Raw genomic sequence first — 20,886 nt, 5'->3', positions numbered from 1 at the left:
TGATGAGTTATAGAAGATCACAGAATCAGCTTCAATTCAAGGGGAAGGGAAAAGTGCAGGGGTGTATGAACACTAGGAGTGAGGTTCATTGATAAAAACTACCGTAAAAGACGAGCCCAGTCTCCTTCCAGTTTTAACTAAAAATTGAGCTTCCACTGACCTTTCTAGCCAGCAAATAATGTGATGAAGTTGAGCACTGGCCTAGGAGTCAAGACACTGGAACTTCTTACCTAGTTTGACTATTCATTAACTTTACAGATTTGGAGAAGTGACCTGATTCTAAAGTTTGTCTGGATAAAATTTAAAGTAACCTCTGGTTCTAAAGGTAGAGTCTAAAGTCTTGGTAGATTTCAGTTTCCAGGCCAGTCTTTATATTCTCCTTCATGAGTCTTTCCCACTCTTTTTGAACTGGTCTATCTTGATCTTTAGCTGCCAGCAGACCAACCAAGTCATTTATTTACTTCTTGAGATCTGCTGATCTAAGTATCTCTGATTTGTCCTTTTGACCTGCTTCTTATGAGTTGGATGATCTTGGGCCAGCCACAGAAGTTCTGTTAGTCTAGACAAAATGGAGCTAAGAAACCCAGATTCATGGGCTGTTGTGAGGATTGAATGGGAGAAGGACACAAAATTGCTTTGCAAAATGGTACTGGGATGAGATGCTATTGTCCAGCCACCCTAATGCTGTCAGCACTAGTATGTTGGATTCAGGTTAGTCTTTCCATCCCCAGTGCTAGTGACAACCAATTACTAACCAACTTTGATTCTTATTTTTCCATTTTATAATGAGGGAATACATCTGTCAGTCGCATTTTACTCTCAAGATGTTCTAGGACTCCGGGATTTCCTTGCTGATAACCCTTGACAATCAGGTGGAATTATTTAGCCTGCACCCACAGTGGGCAATCTCACAACCAGGGCTGAGGTGGAGGAGCAGAATTATATAAAGGCAAAGTAAATGAGGGGATTTTCTTAATGCTTTCTGAAAGTTAAAAATAAAAAGAACTTCTTATTTATTTTGTAAGGTGTCATCTTCAGATAATTTATGCAACCAGATAGGGAGCATCTCAGGAACAAGGATTTTGTCTTTTTTAAAAATTTTTCAAATCTCTATTCAGTGACTAGAATAAGTGGCCAGCAGAAAGAAACTCAGTTAATGCTTTTGGAATCAATGAATGAGTAAGAAAAGCCTTGGATTATGAAGAGGCTCAATAAAATTGCCTATTATTTTGCTTTTAAAAATGAACATATAAGTGATGGAGAAAAACATCAATTGGCATATTTTGGATGGGTTATTTAAACCAAAGCTTTCACATAGTGGGATGTTATTTTGTTGTTTTATGACTGTTAGAGCGAAATTATCAAATTGACTTATTATAATCTGATTTATAACAATCTGAAGTATGACTTTAATTTTTGAAAGGACCCATAAACTATTCATGGATTTGGTCTCACAAGAACCAGAGGAAGAAAAATATGTCTGAAACAAACTGCTGAGTCACACGCTATGCCCTTTCCTTTAGCCAGCTATTCCTAATCCAGTATCAATGACAATTCAGAAAGGAGTAATATTTCACCTGGTGTGATGGTGGCATCTGTGAATACGCCTCCCCTTATTGAAGAGTACACATAACAAATGTGTGAAATAAAGGGTTCTAGGATATTGCTTTGACCTATTCTGATGGTGTTCAGATTCAATGATGTAAAACCATGAGAAACTCAGCTGTCAACCCCTCCTAGGCAACACACTTAGCAAGTGTGCAAAGTCTTAGCAAGAAGAAATTGTTTGTATTTTCCGGAAGTGGAGGAGAAGAGAAAAACAAAATAATAGTCAATGAACATTTGTGTACCAAGCATTGTGTTCAATTATTTTCTATACTCATTTAATCCTTAGAATAAATGTGAGTTTCTCCCCTACTTTATAGATGAAGAAAACCGAGGCTTGGAGAATTGAGTCACCCATTTAAGATTACACAGCTAGAAAGGGGGCAGGATTGGAATTCAGAGCCTCTGCTTTTGCCCCCATCCTCTCCTGCTTCCACAGAGTCTCTTCTAACTTTGGCATCATCATATTTTGCTATCGCTTGGCCCTCTGTTTTTATAAGGCTACAAGAACATACACATATTTCTGCAACCCCTACATTATACCAAGTAAAACCACAAGCACAGTCCTAAGTGACAACCACACAAAACCAGACTGCTTCTGGCGATCTTCACACAGTCCATTGCATTATCCGCCTTGCCCTGCCTGTGGTGTGATCAGCTCTTTTCCACACTTCAGGTGTCACCTCCTTCAGGGAGCCTTCTCTAATCCTGCCCTCATCTCTACTGTCCAGTCCTTCCTGGTATCTCCCATAATGTCCTGCCTATATTGCTATTGTTAATTATTATTATCTAGTGTCCATCTCCTGCATTAGACTGTGAGCTCTCCAAGGTCTGGGCTATGTCTGACTTCTCAGATAGACTATGACTTTTCAGAGGATAAAGATTGTGTCCTTGTTCTATTTGTAACTTCATTGCTGTGCATAAACTAGCACAGAGGAGGGACTCAGTTAAGTCTACTGACTGGATCAAAAAGATTACTAAGAATGACTCTAAAATGTGATTAAAGTGTGTCTCATGGAGGGGACGTCAATTTAGAGAAAAGAAGGAACATAGAAACATAGAAAGAAGGATAATATAAAGAGAAGTACTTAGTAATGTTGCCTGTGGCATTTGAATTCTTCAATTTTGGTTAAACAGAAACAATAATATGATTGAACTCTTTCCAATTATTCACTAAGATGATTTTAGTAATTGCATAATTCACACATATCCTATGTCTAAGCAACATCAGGGATTTCCCAGTTAAAATTTGGGGAAAAAAAACTATTAAATGTAAGTCTTCCTTAAAGATTTACTGAAAGCAGTAAACTATGTCTTCCAATCATCTCACTAAAGTATAAGATCTTAATTATACATCAGCCCAATGGATGGATTGTTTTCATTTTCCAGGGCATATGTTAATTTATGTCAAGCAAATCATGATGATTTGTTTTCTTATTGTTTTGTTATTGTTCACTCTTAATTATTGTTATTTTAGCTCCTCAGCATCCAACTTCCCTTCCTCCAATAATACACTCGATTATTTTTGGGGGGTATATCTTATCCTGTATAGTCTTCGTAGGAGGTGGTCCCACTTACAAAGGGGATTAGCACTTCAGATTTTCTGACCCAGGGCAGCCAGGTGGGTGAAGAAATGAGGTAGGCATCCATCTAAGATTTAGCCAACTAGATATTCTTGAGACTTCGAACTTGAAGATGTACAGGATGGTGGAAGTTCTTTCATTGTCATAAAAGTCTTGGTATGCTGACCCATGTGTTCTGCTCTATGACTTGTCTAGGCCTCCCAGAGCTGCCTTAGCATCTAATTTTCTAGTTGTTTTCCAGGCCTGGATCTCCAACCTTCCATTGATTTTGGGAGCCTGGCATTCTCTGGATGAGTTACCTTTACCTAAATAGCCAGTCTCTGTTGCTTAAAACTGAGAATGCTGTCTGAAATACCAAGTAAAAGCAGTCTCCATTTAGGACATAGATTTACATGTAGATTAGTAAAAGAATTTGTATTTTTGTGACCTGGTTAGTAAGAATTGTTCTCTAAGAATTATTTTGAAATTCATTTTTAGAAGATTGTAGGAATTTATAAGTAAGACTGTGCGATGGATTTCTCCATTTAAATGAATTGTTTTTGTGGACATCCTATAATCTACATTCATTTTTAGAAAATCTAGCACCCAGTTCTAAATTAGGGAGTAAATCTTAGCTAATATTAAACCCAATGGTGGCATTTTGTGTATTGGGGGAAGAGGTGAGGTCATGAGCACATTTTCACAGGCTTCTCACCTATGAAACTTCATCTCTTTCTAGTCTTTGTACATTGTCCTTCTATGCAAGTTATATTTACTATCTAGAGAGTTTCCATGATGCATGATTTCTCCAATGTTATCATTTAAAGATATTTTTTTAATTTATAAAAGTTCTTATGATACTTCTTATAGGCTTGAATTTTTCCAATTTTGACATGTTTCCACAATTCACCACTGAAATGTTAATACTGTTCTGATGATTAAAAAAAATGAAAATATACCCAAACCAGATGACATATGGTTGAAATGCACAGCTGTGAAAACATTTGCTTGACTAAATTTAGAAAAACGATTAGGTTTTCCTCCACTTAATGCATTGCTTTGTTATCAAGTGTCCATCAGACATATCAATATGGCTAGTACATTTCCAAAAACTTTTTCAAGTATCTCCTGAAGTGAAATTCTCATCTAAAATGATTTATAGTCGGGCGCCTGGGTGGCTCAGTTGGTTGGACGACTGCCTTCGGCTCAGGTCATGATCCTGGAGTCCCGGGATCGAGTCCCACATCAGGCTCCCAGCTCCATGGGGAGTCTGCTTCTCCCTCTGACCTTCTCCTCGCTCATGTTCTCTCTCACTGTCTCTCTCTCAAATAAATAAATAAAATCTTTAAAATAAAATAAAATAAAATAAAATAAAAATAAAATAAAATGATTTATAGTCAAGCTTAAGTATTAAATCTCCTTATTTGACAGATATTTGGAAAGGAAAGAAACTATTAGGAAAACTTTTTGGAGAAGAAAAAGTATATTTTCGGTGTCTACAATAATATATCATCTGGAAAATGAGGACATTGGGTTTCTTGTTTCTTTAGCATTGAGTCTGGCATTTCATTCTTATGGAGGGGTATCCCCTTTTTCATAGGGATTTTAGATAGGTGCAGATTCTCAGGGCACAGCATAAACACTGAATGAATTCAAAATATCAGGGTAAGAGCCAATATAAGAAAAAAATTTAATTTATTGGATCATAGCTTTTTTTTTTTTTTTTTGAAGATTTCATTTATTTATTTGACAGACGCAGAGAGAGATCACAAGTAGGCAGAGAGAGAGGAGGAAGCAGGCTCCCCACTGAGCAAACAGCCGGATGCAGGGCTGGATCCCAGGACCTGGAGATCATGACCTGAGCCGAAGGCAGAGGCTTAACCCCCTGAGCCACCCAGGTGCCCCGATAGCTTTTTTTGTTTGTTTGTTTTTAAATAAAATAGGAATGTAAAGGTCCAATCAATGGCCAATAAAAATAGACTATGTCACAGAAGTTCACTGGGGCTGGCTCTCTGTGGCAATAGTATCCAAATGAAGACACAGTGTGTCTGACATAGGAAAAGATCTTACTCCTGAGAGCAGAAACAATGAGCTTATCTGATAGGAAAATCTGCAGCTAACAGCTGAATTTTTCCATATACCAAAATTAATAGAATATACACGACAACTAGAATTAATGAGCCAGGCACAAGATATTTTAGTCAATATGGAAAAAATCCCCATCCTTCCAAACTGAAAAACTCTGATGGGTGACAATTAGAAAGTAAAATACATTAACTTTTAGATTATCTGGAAACTAAGAGCTGGCAGGTCTAAACATGCAGAAAGATTCTAATATGGAAGTTAAAAAGGCAAACAAATTGTCTCTGATAGCAGTGACTGAATTTGTGGTCAAGAAGTGGTCAAAATAAGATGGGGAAGATCTAACAGGTGTATCTCTTTTGTGTCTGGTGGCAACACTCATTTAGGAGGAGATGAAGGGGATCAGAGTGGGTGGGTGGGACAAAGTATGGTTTCCTAAACAATGAATAAGCTGTTTAAGAAAACAGAGAGGTTTGCCTATATTTTAGAAAGATTTCTGAGGAAAGAGGGATAGATTTAAAATTTGGATGCATAAACACATCAAATTGAAAACATGGTTCCAAACAACACTACCTAAGAATGCTGAGATATTAATGAAGAAATGAATGAATGAGTTTATTTATTCCACAAATATTGATTGACTTCTGACCCTGACCCTGTGCTGTGTATAAGCCCAACAATGATGAATGTTAGAATTGTTTGGTAAGTATTTAACATCAATGATGGTAGGAGTTGCAGTTTTCACATGGCCCTTGAAATACCAATTTTCAGTAAAATAGAAAAGAATGGGAAGTCAAAATCTATGGTCATCACAGTTTAAAGATATGTCTTGTTCACTAAATACATGTTGGTTTGAATTTATGTAAATAGGATACAAAAGCAAAAAAAAAAATTCTAAAATCCTCCTACAAACATCAAGAATTGATATGTGTTTCTCTTTATTCTTTGGGACTTCTCAGTGTCTTATTTCCCTTACTCTGTCCTGGTTTCTTGGGCTCTGTCTTCCTGAACACGTGAATTCAATTTGCGGTCATCAGGAAAACGTGATCCTTTCTGGTAAGTGATGTATGGAGGAAATTATAAAGTTCTAAAGCCTTGCACTCTTCCCTGGTTAGAATCTTAAAACACACATCCAATTCAGATCAGGTTCCCCATTTGTTATGGAGAAAGGGTCTTAGTCACCCGGGCCACTGGTGTCCCCTGGATGGCTCAGTTGATTAAGTGTGTGCCTTCAGCTCAGGGGTTCTGAGCTGAGCTGAGTCCTGATCCCAGGGTCCTTTGATGGAGACCTGCCTGAAGACTGGAAGGAGCTCCCCACTCAGCAGAGAGTCTGTCTGTTTCTTCTTCCTCTGCCCTTACCTCCCCACCCTTACCCTCCTTCTTTACCCCCCCACCCCCTGCTAGCTCTCTCTCTCTTTCAAATAAATAAATAATTTTTTTTTTTTTTTTTTAAAGAGAGAGAGGGTAGAGTGGGAGAGGGAGAAGAAGCCTCCCTATTGAGCAGGGAGCCTGATGTGAGGCTTGATCCCAGGACCCTGGGATCATGACCTGAGCCGAAGGCAGATGCTTAACCAACTGAGAGCCACACAGGTGCCCCAAATATATTCTTAACAAAAAGTCTGCCCCAAATTATCAAAGGTACAAGCTATGTCTTCCACTTGAAACACTCACCTAGGACACCAAAAAGCATTCTTCTGAGTATCATTATGCATTCCTGACTTTTTATTTATTTGAAGTTTTATAATCAGTATCAGTCATTTTGATCTTGTTAGATATTCACACTGGGTTGTCTCCAGTATCTGGTGCTATTTATTTTCTAGGGCTGCTACAACAAAGTACCACAAATGAGGTGGCTTAAAATAACAGAAATTTATTTTCTCAGTTCTTAAGTTCAGAAGTCTAAAATCAAGGTGTTGGTAGGGTCAGGCTCCCTCTGGAAAACCTCCAGAGAGAATCCTTCCTTGTTTCCTCTAGCTTCTTGTGGCTCCAGGATCACTTGGCTTATGGCTACATGACTCTAATCTCTGCCTCCATTTTTACATGGCCTTCTCTGTGTCTTCTCCTCTTCCATCCCTTATAAATATAAGACACTCATTAGATTTAGGGACTACCCAGATTATTGAAGAGGATTTACCTTGAGATCCTTAATAACATCTGTAAAGATCCTTTTTCTAAAAAAACAGTCACAATCACACATTCCTTGGATTAGGATATGGATATTTATCTCATCGGGGCATGTGAAAACATTTCTTTTAGTTGTTAGAGCCTATTTTTAGAGTTGTCAAAATAGCATAGATAGAACGAGCTCTTACTCCATTTTATTTAATAAACTTCTAGTGAGTGCTTCTAGAGGACAAATATTACACTAGTTATGAGACTACAAAGCTATGTAAATCTCTTGGCTCTTCCCCCAAGTTACAGATTCCCTTAAATGAGAAAACTTGTCTTGTCCCAATTGGATGGAAAGCCTATGATTTTAAACACCCAGTGTTAAGTGCTTGCTCAAATGTCAAAATTTGGAGTGTCAGAGGATCCAGATACATGTAAATAATCCTACGGATCTCTAGTAAGAACTCTCCAGGCCATTTTCCATTTCAAAGTTTTGCTCCAGGTTACAGGCACCTAACCTGCAAAAAGCATACCAGCCTGAGAGTCAGGTCCCTCAGGTTCCATTTCTGGTTCTGCTACTGGATTGCTATGCAGCCTTGCACAACACAAAGAACGTGCACTTCCCACAAAGGAAGAGACAAGATTCTGAGGACCTGTGTGAGCAAGGGAACCTCATACCCCAGTAAAGTTGGATCCCAGGAACCAGAGTGTAGAGATGCTCACTCTGCTGCCAAAGCCATTGATTTTCGTGTGAAATTGGAGCTCAGATTTTAGTTTGGCCAAAGGGACTTCGACTCCCTCCCTCCTTAGTGTGTATCTAGAAGTCAAAACGAAATAGTTTGTATTTTAAAAGCCCTGAAACAAAACAAAACAAAACAAAATACCCAAAAAAAACAAAAAACAAACAAAACACACAGATCTTAAAAAATAAAATAAAAGCCTTCACAGCTTTCCTTACAGAGATGTTACTGTGGTTACTGTGGCTCACGTTGCACTAGAGGAAAATGGCTTGGTGGTATAGGGCAAGGAGTGAGGCTTTGAGAGCTCTGGGCCAGGAAGGGAGCAGGCGGATGCTGTCTAGAGGCTTGGGGACTCTGTAAAGGTAAGTCACCGCGCCCCGCCCCCTGAAGAACTACATTTCCCTAGAGGTCTTGCAGCGTACGGTAGGGTGAGGAGGAAGAACGTAACAGACCCCACCCATGAACTCCCATCGTGCCTAAGACACCCGAACATGATTGGAGGGCTCTGTCGCAATGCATTCCGGGACTTGTAGTACAGCGTGATCATGATCCAAGCTTCTTTGTGATTCGCGGTGCCCACTAGTCGCTACCGGCGCGGTCCCGCGAGGCGAGTCCAAATCGCGTGCGCCTGCGCCGATCCCGAAGGGACGGCCCACACCTCCCGCGGGGCGGGGCTGTGAATTTCGCGTCGAACACCGCCTTCCTGCCCCGCCTTTCGCCGTACCGGCCCGCCCCTCCTTCCTGGAGGCACAGCCGAAGCGGTGGCGGCAGGGACAGAAGCTGAGGCGGCGGTGGTGGCCCGGCAGGGGGGCGCCGAGTGGCCGGCGCGACACGCGCGGACTCGGACCCTATGAGGTGATTAGTGCGGCGCAGGCGCCTCCTGCCCCGCCGGCGGGGCCCGGGTTTCCCGCGGCGGGATGTTCTCCCGAAGGAGCCACGGAGACGTGAGGAAGTCCACCCAGAAGGTGCTGGACCCCAAGAAGGACGTGCTGACGCGCCTGAAGCACCTGCGGGCGCTGCTGGGTGAGGCCCGCTGTGGGTCCCCGGGTTCGGGGGTTCCTGCCCTGATGTGTGCTGGGGGAGGGTCGGGGCTGGGATGCCCACCGCATGCGGGGGACATGAGAGGGTGGTGTGAGAGACCCCCCCTTTCCGGGGCCCAGCACTGTTCCCGGACAGCGGGCAGTCTGGCCCTCGGGGCTGCCTGTCGCCCGGAGTGTAAACTTACCCCGGATTTGCTCCCGGTCACCTCAAGGCCGGCGGACCCGCGACTTTCCCCTCCCTGGCAAATCCTGCACTCCAGGTGCTACACAGACACACACGCACACACACTCACACACAGAAAATAAACTGACACCTCCCCCTCTCGTTTTTAAAATTTTAATTTTGGACCCTGACACCCGAAGTAGACGGAGTCTCCAAGTGTTCCCAGCCCAGACTTAACTGAACTGTCCTCTCTTCTGTGGGCTGCTCCCCACTTAAATTTTATTTTTACTTTTAAGTCGGAGTCTTCAGAGAGTCGGAGCCTCCCAGCGCTCCCAGGATAAATTTAATTGAGCTGTCGTCTATCTTCCCGCGCTCCTCTTATTTTTATTTTTATTTTGGGTCTGGCCTCTTGGGCTTCCTAGTGTGGTTGGTGTGAAGGGGGCTCCTCCTGTTTGTGGAGGGAGGGGTGGCTTTCCTGGGTTCAAGGAGGCTGCTGCTGCTTTCTTGCCGGGATGACAGTGAGAGTTATTTCCTTCTTTCGTTTTTATGGACTGCTGGGTGGAGATTCTGTGGAGCCCAGGGGGCCTGTAGTTGACCTGCCATGAAGCTCATCCTTGTGGCTGTGAAGTGTCCCCAAGGCTTCCTGTCACCTGCTGCATGTGATCTCTCGCTGCTTTGCTAGGCTGTGTTCTGTTTTCCATTTTCTTCCCTACTTAGTCTTAACTTTTGTTTAGGACCAAACACCTGTGCTACCTGTGTTGTCCCTAGTGTTTTTGGGGGGCTGAGAAAAGGACACTTTGTTTCCTCTGGATTCTTTTATTTGTAAAATGAGGGGGAAAAAAAAAACACCTGATTTAGGACACGCAGTCTTAATGTGTCTGTCACTTGAGGAAATATGACATAAAAGAGTTCCTTTTATATATGAGAATTTTTTTTTAAAGATTTTATTTATTTATTTGACAGAGAGATCACAAGTAGGCAGAGAGGCAGGCAGAGAGAGAGGAGGAAGCAGGCTCCCTGCAGAGCAGAGAGCCCGATGCAGGGCTGGATCCCAGTACCCTGAGACCATGACCTGAGCGATGCAGGGCTGGATCCCAGTACCCTGAGACCATGACCTGAGCGGAAGGCAGAGGCTTTAACCCACTGAGCCACCCAGGCGCCCCTATATGTGAGAATTTTAAGTAAAGATCTTGTTCATGAGATTAAAAGTTGCTAATTATTTCTATTTATACCCTGTGAAGTACCTCTGAGGAAAGACACACACACACACACACACACGCACACCCCTGGTTTTTCCAAGTGCAGTCTTCACAATCTCAGACTCCTTGAGATTTACACTATCCCATTCAGTTTGGAATGAATGTAAATTAATTACTTACTGTTAAGAGAGATTAGTTTTCTAGAGTTATGAAAGTGAAGTCAAATGTCCTTGGTAAACTGAACTGTCTCCTCCCTGTAGTAAAGTCTCATGCTCACACAGGTTGCATTGTGCAGAGTTCTAGTGAGTGATAAACACCTACTGCAGGGACATTTTTGATAAAGGAACAGTCTTTTAAAGGATTTGATACTCTGGGACTTTTCCTGTGGTAGAGAATTTGAACTTTTGTTCTGTCAGAGTCTGCAGGATTAAGTTGGCTCCATTTTGTAAAGGCGGAATCAATTAAACCTAGATGAGTTTGGCTTCTTAGAGATGCACAGTACATTGTTACCATTCTGAGAAAGTAGTTTGTTTTCAAGGCTGTGGAATTGTGGTTTCATTTTAAGGTGCAGTATCTTATTTTGAGGAACTTTCTTTTTTCATTTCATTGAGCTCATTATGATCTCAGTTTTGTAAAATAGAGAGGTTCTTTAATATTCGGTTTTTGAGGATGCATTTGTTTGTGGAATGACTCAGTGTACTTTCTTGCTGCAACTTTATCCATAGGGACTACATTTTTATAAATGCGTCTGAAGACTTCTAGTTAAAATGTCTAATGTAGAGTTTGGTTGACAACTGTGGTTGGGAAAGACTTTAAAGAAATATAGTACATTAATGTACTAGTTCCTAGTACATCATATACCTTATTTGTTTGCTACTTAAAGAAAAAAGTCTATTTAGAAAAAAATGGCCTCTTGATCTAAAAGACAGGAATTAGCCAGGATCAAGAAAACCATTTGAAGGGGGGCACCTGGGTGGCTCAGTGGGTTAAAACCTCTGCCTTCAGCTCAGGTCATGATCTCGGGGTCCTGGGATTGAGCCCCGCATCGGGCTCTCTGCTCAGTGGGGAGCCTGCTTCCTCCTCTCTCTCTGCCTGCCTCTCTGCCTACTTGTGATCTCTCTCTCTGTGTCAAATAAATAAATAAAATCTTAAAAAAAAAAAAAAAGAAAACCATTTGAAGGAAACGAATGGACATTATTGTTGTATTTTTATTTGCATATTTCTGTAATAGTCTTGCTTTTCACATATTTTGTCTTCAAGTGATAATAGAGATGTGCTTTTTTACATACAAAGATGATACCACTGATCTGGATTTCCAGCCTGTGGCGGCATCACTTTGTCTGGTTACTTAGCCTGTCTTTGAATCTCAGTTTATTTACTCTGTCAGATGGGTATGGTAATGTCTGCCTTGTAAAGGTTATTGTGAGTCTAATGTATAAACTACTTCAGCTTGTAAGAGGCATGTAATAGGTTCCTCTCCTGTTACTTGCCTACCATCATGAATAGGCTAAGACAAGTATTTTGATAGGTTCTTTCCCACACCACCCCTTATATTTTGATAATTGCTTTAAGTTTGTTCTCTCTTTCTAAACTTAGTCTATGTTAAAGACAACTGGCTGAGATACATGTGACAAACTCAGGAAAGTACAGTATTTCTCATTCATGGTAATGGCTCCAGTTAGAATTTGCTTAGTTCCTTTTATCTGGCTCTGTATTACAGATTGCCCTGATATTTTTAACCTTACTTTACAAGGTGGGATTCTGAGGCCCAGACAGACCTTAAAAGAGGCCAAGCAATGGACTATGGCCTGTATGCATTGTGTTAATTACAGGTAGAACAAAGAGCTAGTTGGTCCCCTGACTTCCAGTTCTGCCTGTATTGTTGAAATCATCAATGGAAGAGTAAGTGAGTCAACAAAACAAAACAGAAACCAAAAAAATTCTGTGTATTGCTCTGTTGCTCCAGCAAAGATCCCATGTTTAATTAAACATTGAGTACCTACTACAAATCCCCATTTAGGAATGGAATAAAAAAGCAAGAAGAATTGATATAATAGTAAGCATATAATGTGGTATGAAATTAGGTAATGGCTTAAATGTTGCACTCTGTTATAGGATTTCAAGAGGTCAAATAAGATCATTAAGAGTGGCACAAACATGAGGGCATTTTGAAGAAGGTTTTCCTCATACTGGTCCCTGAAGGATAGCTAGACTACTGAACTATATGTGTAACTTAAAATTTGTTAGTAGCCACATTTAAAAAGGTAAAAAGAAAGAGGTGAAATTAATTTTAATAATACATTTTATTTTATCCCACAGATCTACTCTGTATTATATCAATAGGTAACCAATATAAAATATTACTATTTTTACGTTCTGTTTTTCATACAGTCTTTCAAATCCAGTGTGTATTGTACACTTCTAGCATATCTCATTTTGAAATGATTTTGCTATGTTTTAAGAACTCAGTAGCTCTCTGTGGCTAGTGGCGTAATACTAGACAGAGCAGGGTTAGCATTTGGGAAGTGCAGTGGGAAGGCAGTTCCAAGCAAGGGGAGATGGATGCTGGTAGTGGAAATACACATGGCAATGATGTAGAAAGGTGAGGAACACCAGCCTGCTCCTTCCTTCTGTCCAGTGAGGGAGTCACAAGGTGATCTTGGTCATGAGACAGAGTGCTAGAATTCTTGCCCTGAGGGTGTTCACAGTGTCAGAGGCATGACTGGAGTGCTATGTAGGCCAGGGGTAGAGAAAGTACAGTAAATTGAACTGGGGGATCTTGTTGGAGGAGAGGTGTGGCAGCCTAACTGGCAGAAGCTGAGGCAGTTTGGGGGCAGATCAGAAAAGGTCTTGTTTGTCTGAGTTGGAAGCTCCTACCTTACCTTGCAGCTGAGAGAGCCCTCTTGAAGAACTCTTAGTACCTCACATGATAAGATCTGAGAGCTGCTTGGCTGTCAGCAGGGCCAGGAAAATGGATTGGAAGGTGATGGGAGAGGTGACAATGCTGGCAGGAAAGGAAGAGACGAATGACAAGGGCGTGAAATAAGATGCTCAGTGAATGGAGAGGAGGGTGGGATTTCAAAGGACCAATGCAGGGGGAACTAGCGATTGTCTCCGTGAAGTGATGGAACAGGTTTGTAGAAGCCAGGCGGGGAGTGATCAGTCTGAAGCAGAAGAGATCTGGGAGAAGAGGCTGTAGTCAAGGCAAATCAAGTGACATCAGGGCTTGGGGCAAATATTTGGAACCAGTGAGGAGAGAACACAAATGCTGTCGATATATTGACAGAGTAAAATGGAACATTTTGGGGTATTTCCCAAATATCCCAAGCATCTGTTCCTTTAGGTAGGGGCAAGTTCACTTAAAATTTAAATGTTGCCATTTAAACTTATTTTATTATTAGCATTTTTCTCTCATTTTTATTAATTACAAACATTTGTTGAAAATGTGTATTGTAAGTTAGCTTACATTTCCTGGATGGTCAAATTGTTTCCTTTCTTTCTCTTTTTCTTTGTTTTTTTCTCTGATCTAAATAATACTGCTCTAAACATGTTGGGAAGTAGCTTTTTCTCTATTTTACATTATTTCCTTAGGACAGATTCCATTGAATTCAAATTTTTTGGTTTGAACATGTTTATGACTCAATTTACTGTGCTCTTTCCTAAGTGTTGTTCCAGCCTCCTAGCAGCAAGGATTGAAACTACCATGTGCATTGTGGTCCGACTAGTAATAAAGTCATTTGTGTAATTTGATAATTGGCGGTAGGCACTTTGGAGAATGGGAGTGTCAGGTAGGAGAGCCAGAGGTGTTGGAGGAGAACCTGGCTAATAATAGGGGAAGATGAATTAGGTGTTAGAGGTGTTGAGTTTGAGAAAAGGGCAAGATCCAAGTGGAAATGTCTAGAAGGTTTTTGGACAGGGGGTCTGGAACTTAATAGTAGGATAGAAAGCTGTGATAAGGTGGTTTATTTTCATTATGGTTCCATCATATCTTACCACAACCTCTGATGCAGGGAGGGTTCTTTCAACCTGTAGAAGCAGAAACTGAGACTCAGCTAGGTTAACTACTTGTTTGTCAGCACCTAGTTGATATGTGGCAGAGCTGGGATTCCTGATTCTAAAGGCCATGTTATGTTTCTGCTAGTTATCTGACTCAAAAGCATATTTATGTATCAGAAAATATATTTACCCACCACAGTGAATGTTGATATATAAACAAAAGCCCTAGGGTGTTTTTTTTTTTTTTTAAAGATTTTATTTATTTATTTAACAGACAGAGATCACAGGCAGGCAGAGAGGCTGGCAGAGAGAGAGACAGGAGGAAGCAGGTTCTCCGAGGAGCAGAGAGCCCGATGCGGGGCTCGATCCCAGGACCCTGGGATCATGACATCAGGGCTTAAGAAGGCAGAGGCCCTGCCTTCCCACTGCACTTCCCAAATGCTAACCCTGCTCTGTCTAGTATTACGCCACTAGCCACAGAGAGCTACTGAGTTCTTAAGCAGAGGGCCTCTGCCTTAGGCAGAGGCCCTAACCCACTGAGCCACCCAGGTGCCCCAAAAAGCCCTAGGGTTTTTGCACTTGTCCCAAAAATGTTGCTTTGACTTTGCTTCTCTTTTCCTGGTCTGTTTTACTAGATTCTTCTACGGAGACTCGAGGCTATATTTGATTTCAGCATGGCAGAAGATAAAAAGACTCCTTTTGTGTTTTCCTGTTCATTGGCCTCTCTGTGCCCTTGGCGGGCCTAGCAGGTGGTAAAATATTTGCATGGATGTTAGTGCCAAAGGACATTCTACAACCAGAGCAAAGCCTGAGGTGTAATGTCAGGCTCTTCGGGCAGTCTTTGTTTGGTCTCTTGTTTCAAACCTTCAAATCTTGTTTGAAGCGAAGTCATCTTGCCATAATGCTCCCTTTGCTAATTTCTCATCAATTACTAACATTTTATATCTGTAACCTCTGGAAGTAAGATGAGCTTTGGACACAGATACGTGGTATCTCAGATACACCAATCCCTGCTTCTAGGGCTTGGGGATGTCTGGACTTCTGATGAGAGAAGTACAGACTAAGGATAAAAGTCCAATGGAGCTCAGATGTTTTGTTTGAGACAACTGAAAAGGGCTGACTTCCTCATTTTATTCTGGGAAGAGAGCTAATTGATAGGTCCAGAATACTTGGACGCAAACTTTTATTTGCAGTTGAGCATGAATACTTTTACTAGCTGTTTAGAGTACTGATCTTGCAATAGATAAAACTGTAGTGAATTATTTATTTTAAAAAATTGAGTTTCAAAATAGCAAATTGATTCCCTTTAAATTTTAAAATTATATTTTAAAGGAAGACTGTGGTATTGTACTGTAAAATTAATAATATATAAATGTGGTAGACAACTATGCTGTATTCAGATTTTAAAAAAATTTAGTTCCATAGACATTTTTTCCAGAGTGTATGAGTGAATGTGAGTGTGTGTCTGTCTGTCTGTCTGCTGAGGAGGGCTGTTTATTAGATATTAATAAGGCAGAAGCCCAGGATCTATGCTTTTTGGAGAGGTTGCCAGTGCTTCCTGAGTGAGATGCAGTCTGGGGTGAGTTTGGAATGACAAATGTGGGGTTTTTCCCTGGGGGACAAGTTAGGGATGAGGGAACTGAAGAGGGAGGAACTTAGGTGAAGGTAATTGTGTGGCTACCATGGAGTTAAGTGTCCAGTGGCTTTCATCCTGTGGTGGGGGTAGTTGTTGGGAACCAGGAAGACCTAAGTGGAGACTAGGTGTGTCTCCTTGGTGAAGGGCCCAAGAGTCTCAGACTCGCTGAGATTTGAAACATGAGTGGCAGGAGAATGAGAGTTCCCAAGCTTTTGGATTGCAGACCCTGAGAGTGTAGCATGGCCTGCCAGCGTTCATCTTTCCCCAGTGTGGAGGGAACCAACCTCAAATGGAATTCATAATGAGAGAGAAGCGGGGCAGAGAGATGGAGGGTGAGACGAGTGCAGCAGACCCTGTGTGAGCCAAGAGGTTCGGCCATGTCTGTGTCATCTCTACCCCTGAGCTTCTTGGTTCCAGGTTCCAGTAACACCCTGTTTTTGCTTTAGCCATCGAGTCATAGTTCTGGGTCTTGAAATGGAAAGAATACAGATTAATATATCAGAAAGAGAGGGAGGAAATCCCAGGTCAAGGATGGGTGGGTGGGTGTTTATGTGTGGATATGCTTTTTCTATTTTTTAAGAGCTGAGCAAATTTGAGTTTATATATACATAGAAGAAGGAACTAATAAATGAGCAAAATTGAAGAAGCAGTGCAGAGAAAGGGAATACAAGTGGAGAAAGGTGGGGGTATTCAGTGGGATCAAGGCCGTCGAGCAGGAGATCAAGCTTGACAAGAGGGACTGCTTCCTCTAAGGCCACTTGGAGGAACTAAGAATGGGGTCCTAGATGTGAGGGAGCTCTCATGCCATGGTTTATGTTTTCTCTGTGAAGGTAAGAAATAGACTTAACTGCTGAGTCAATTTTCTTACTGGTGTAGTGATAGGAACTGAGGATGTCTTGTTCCCTCTTCTGTGCCATGAATCCCCTTAAAGGAAATACTATAATCTGTATGACTTGTTATTGTGGTTCTTTTGGGGAGCGTCCTCAAAATGCATTTAACTTATGCATTCAGTACTTGGAGAGAAGCCAGGAAATGGTATATGTATAAAACGAGGACAGTTAGGGAGTACACATATTGTCTAACCTTCCACTTGGTGACCATGTGTCCCAGAGTGGTAGCAGGTGAGCCCAGGAAAGTGCTGTGTTCTCAGTGGTCATCTTTCCTTCATGCCTCTCCTCTGTGGGAAAGTGCTGTGTTCTCAGTGGTCATCTTTCCTTCATGCCTCTCCTCTGTTCTACTGGGTGTGGCACTAGTGGCTGGGGGTAATTTTGATCTCCATTTTTGCCTTGAATGCCACTTAACCTCACATAAGATGAAACATGATTGTATGTATTTGTGTGGCACCTTGCCCTTTTGCAATGTGTTTTCTCATATTCTCATTGGATTAATATGCTGCCTTAACCTACCAGTTCAGAAAGGACTTAACCTTTTAGATTTTTAGTCAAGCTTTGTTTCTGACTTAATTCTGAATGCCCATTTCAAGTTTTTAACTGCGATTCTTATAAAAAAGATATTTCACAACCATTTTTATGTCTTTTATATTGTTTTACAAACTGAAACCACATCTGAAAGATATTTTCAAAGTAGTTGTAATTTTCAATAGTAAATACGTCATTTTTGCTGTTGCAACTGTGGTTTAGCTTAAAAAGATAAGGATCCCTTTGATATTGTTTTGTCTTTGATTTTAAGTGATGGCACAAATTCACTGAACGTCAACCATGGTTTCAAGGACACACAGGTACTAGTCACACTGCCTGTGCCCCACTGTGGGAGCCATGAGAATATGCTGCTCAGGCCTCTGCTTTGAGGGTCATGACTGACTGATGGCTCCAGCTGCTGCCCTTGGGATTCACCAACACTTCTTAGCCAAAGCTGAGCTTCTCTTGGGCTACTTGCAGTTACCGAGCAAGTGGGAATACTACTGTCGTCCACTGGTGCAAGATCCAGATGCCTCTGAAGAGTAACTGGCTTGAAGACTCCCCATGGGTTGGTCAAGGCCTTCTTAGGACTGAGTTGGAGTCTGAGACCCTTCCTTCCAGCCTTCCTTCCTTCCCTGTCTCCTTCACAGGGGTCAGACCTGTACTGTGGTTTGGCCTCCCCCTGCCTTCTCAGGTCTCTTCCTTTTCCCCTTCACAGCCAGTTCCCCCAATAAATCTCCTACACATGTCTTAGTGTCTACTTCTCAGGTAACCCAAACTGAAACATTGTCCCTTTTCCCCAGAAGGTATTGCCCATCCTAAAACCCTTCCAGGAGACAGCATGAGCATGCCACATCTTCCACAAAAACTTTCTCTATCTGTCTGCCCTGAGATGATATTTCCTCAGAGTTCCCGTAACCTTTTGAACTTCACATTTGGCATTTATGGCTTTGGCCTTATATCTGCTGAATCTCCTGTCCTAGATGATAAATGCATTGAGAACATGAAGAACTTCTTGTTCATCTTGATTCCTTCTGGAAACATTCTTCCTTATTCATACTCATAATAATTAGCATTTAATCACACTTTCCATGTGCCACTCACTGCCAGAAATACTCTTCTGTGAATTAACTCATGTAATCCTCCCAAATGGAATAGATAATATTATTCTCCTCATTTTACAGATGAGACACAGAGAGGTTAAGAATCTGTCTTGTTCAAGGTTACACAGCTAGTAAGTGACAGAGGTAGGATTTGAACCCAGGCAGCTGGCTGGAGAGTCCCGTTGTTTATTTAGTGGTTATTTTTTATTCAGATAGAATATGTACCAGGCACTATACACAGTGTTGGGGTTGCCAGAGCTTGTAATCCAATTGGAATTAACAACTGTTTAAAAAGCAAACCCCAAAATGTGATTTCCAAATAGACGGATGTAAGTCCCTGGGGGAGTAACAGCCACCTTATGTTTTGAAAAATTTCTAAAAGCCTTTCTGCCCCAAAGATGATTCTCACTAGCCATATGTTCCCATCATTATGGTAATGATTTGAGACTGAGAATTAAGGTCTCCTGAAAGAGTCCCCTAACCTTGCACTCATTATCACACCCACCCCTCTGATCCCAAGAAGAGCTGTAAGAAAGGACTACTTGTGTGGACAGAAGGGAGAAGAGGTTGGGCAAGGAGGTCAGGGAAGAGTGGCAGCTGGACTAGAGGGCTTAGGGAGGGATAACCTTGGGTGAGACTTCTTTCATGGAAACAGAAATTGCAGAGACACTATTGTAAATTTTAAATATATAGAAACCAAAACTGAGTCAATATATCCCCAAAAGGGTTAGTGCTAACTAGTAAAAATTCTTTCAATAAGGTCTTTGATAGTATTTTTAAGACAGCATGGAAGAGAGGGGAATAGATGGCATATGTTCTTTCTTTACAACTTTTGAAAGGGATTAACGTGTTTTATTTTCTGTATGGTCATATTTCTGGGACAAACAGTGTAGACTTCTATTTTCCATGGATTTTATGTCTAATAAGAGAAGGATGTGTTTGGGTTAATTAGGCTTGATGTGGTAGAGCTTATGCTGAACTTTGAGGTAGAAGTGAAATATCGTCTTGAGTGTGTGTGTGTGCGTGTGTGCGTGCGTGTCATATTGCAGCTGTTTATTTTGGAGAGAATGGTTCCAGTCCTCTCGTTCTGCACCTAAAATAAATATGTACACAAGCAGACACATCATTTTAACTGAAATAAAAAAAGTAAATAATCAAATGGAAAAATATTTGAAATTTATAGGACAGGATATAGTTATATCCTCAGTACATAGAGGGCCCCTATGTATTAACAGGAAAAATTAGAACATATGTTTAAAATATGCATACACATGTCACAAATGAAGAAATGACGGGAACCAGTGTTTTATTTTTTTTTAAGACTTTATTTATTTATTTGACAGAGAGATCACAAGTAGGCAGAGAGGCAGGCAGAGAGGGAGGGGGAAACAGGCTCTCTGCTGAGCAGAGAGCCTAATGCAGGGCTGGATCCCAGGACCCTGGGGTCATGACCTGAGCTGAAGGTAGAAGCTTAACCAACTGAGTCACCCAGGTGCCCCAAGAACCAGTGTTTTAAATGTCACTTCAGTTCTCTACGATATATAGTTACAAATAAAAATGTATTTACCTATTATTTTAGTAAAGTTGCTGTTGTGTTTGGTTTTTTTGCCCTTATTGATTCCTCCTGGTATTCTGTGTTTGCTTTCCAATACACCTTTGATAGGATTCTAATTTGGTATGATCTCCCCGGAAAGTAATTTTTGGTATGTGCTAATGGTCTTAAAAATGTACATATCATTTGACTTAATTTCCTTTTCTTGGAAATGATGATAGGTGTACTTAAAGGTGATTAAGAAATGCATTGCAGAATTGTTTCCACATTTAAAATTTTATTTATTGAGGTAAATTTCACATAATGTAAAATTATCCATTTTAAAGTGAACAAGTCAGTGGCATTTAGAACATTTACAGTGCTGTGCAGTCATCATACCTGTATCTAGTTCCAGAACATTTCATCAGAAAATGTTTCCAACAGAAAACCCTGTACCCATGAAGCGGTCTCTTGTTCCCTCCTCCCTCTAGCCCCTGGCAACCATCTCTGTGTGTGTTTAACCAGCTGGGGGATTTTTTTTGTCTTTTTAAAACCATTCTGCTCCACCAGAGTGATCGTATAGTTGACCGTTTAGCAATGGGTTTGAACTGCTTAAAATCCACTTATATGTGGATTTTTTTTTTTAATAGTAACAATATAAGATTATAAATGTATTTTATCTTCCTTATGATTTTAATAACA

The 20,886-nt window shown here is 41.1% G+C and overlaps 1 protein-coding gene across 4 annotated transcripts in view; it reads left to right on the top strand.

Annotated features, from left to right (window-relative positions):
* Positions 1 to 8,728: 8,728 nt before the first annotated feature.
* The window catches only part of RALGAPA2 (Ral GTPase activating protein catalytic subunit alpha 2), a 322,357-nt gene continuing 310,199 nt past the window's right edge, over positions 8,729 to 20,886 (top strand). For 2 of the 4 annotated variants that reach the window (XM_059134173.1, XM_059134172.1), the window contains exon 1: positions 8,729 to 9,121. In XM_059134173.1, coding sequence (XP_058990156.1) covers positions 9,016 to 9,121 — 106 coding nt within the window. In that variant the 5' untranslated portion in view covers positions 8,729 to 9,015. The remainder of the gene's footprint in view (positions 9,122 to 20,886) is intronic. The other 2 variants (XM_059134174.1, XM_059134175.1) reach the window with 1 other exon arrangement.

This window comes from Mustela lutreola, chromosome 9 (assembly GCF_030435805.1).
Source record: "Mustela lutreola isolate mMusLut2 chromosome 9, mMusLut2.pri, whole genome shotgun sequence".
In the NCBI taxonomy this organism is placed as follows: domain Eukaryota; kingdom Metazoa; phylum Chordata; class Mammalia; order Carnivora; family Mustelidae; genus Mustela; species Mustela lutreola.
This window is presented reverse-complemented; position numbering and strand designations above follow the sequence as displayed.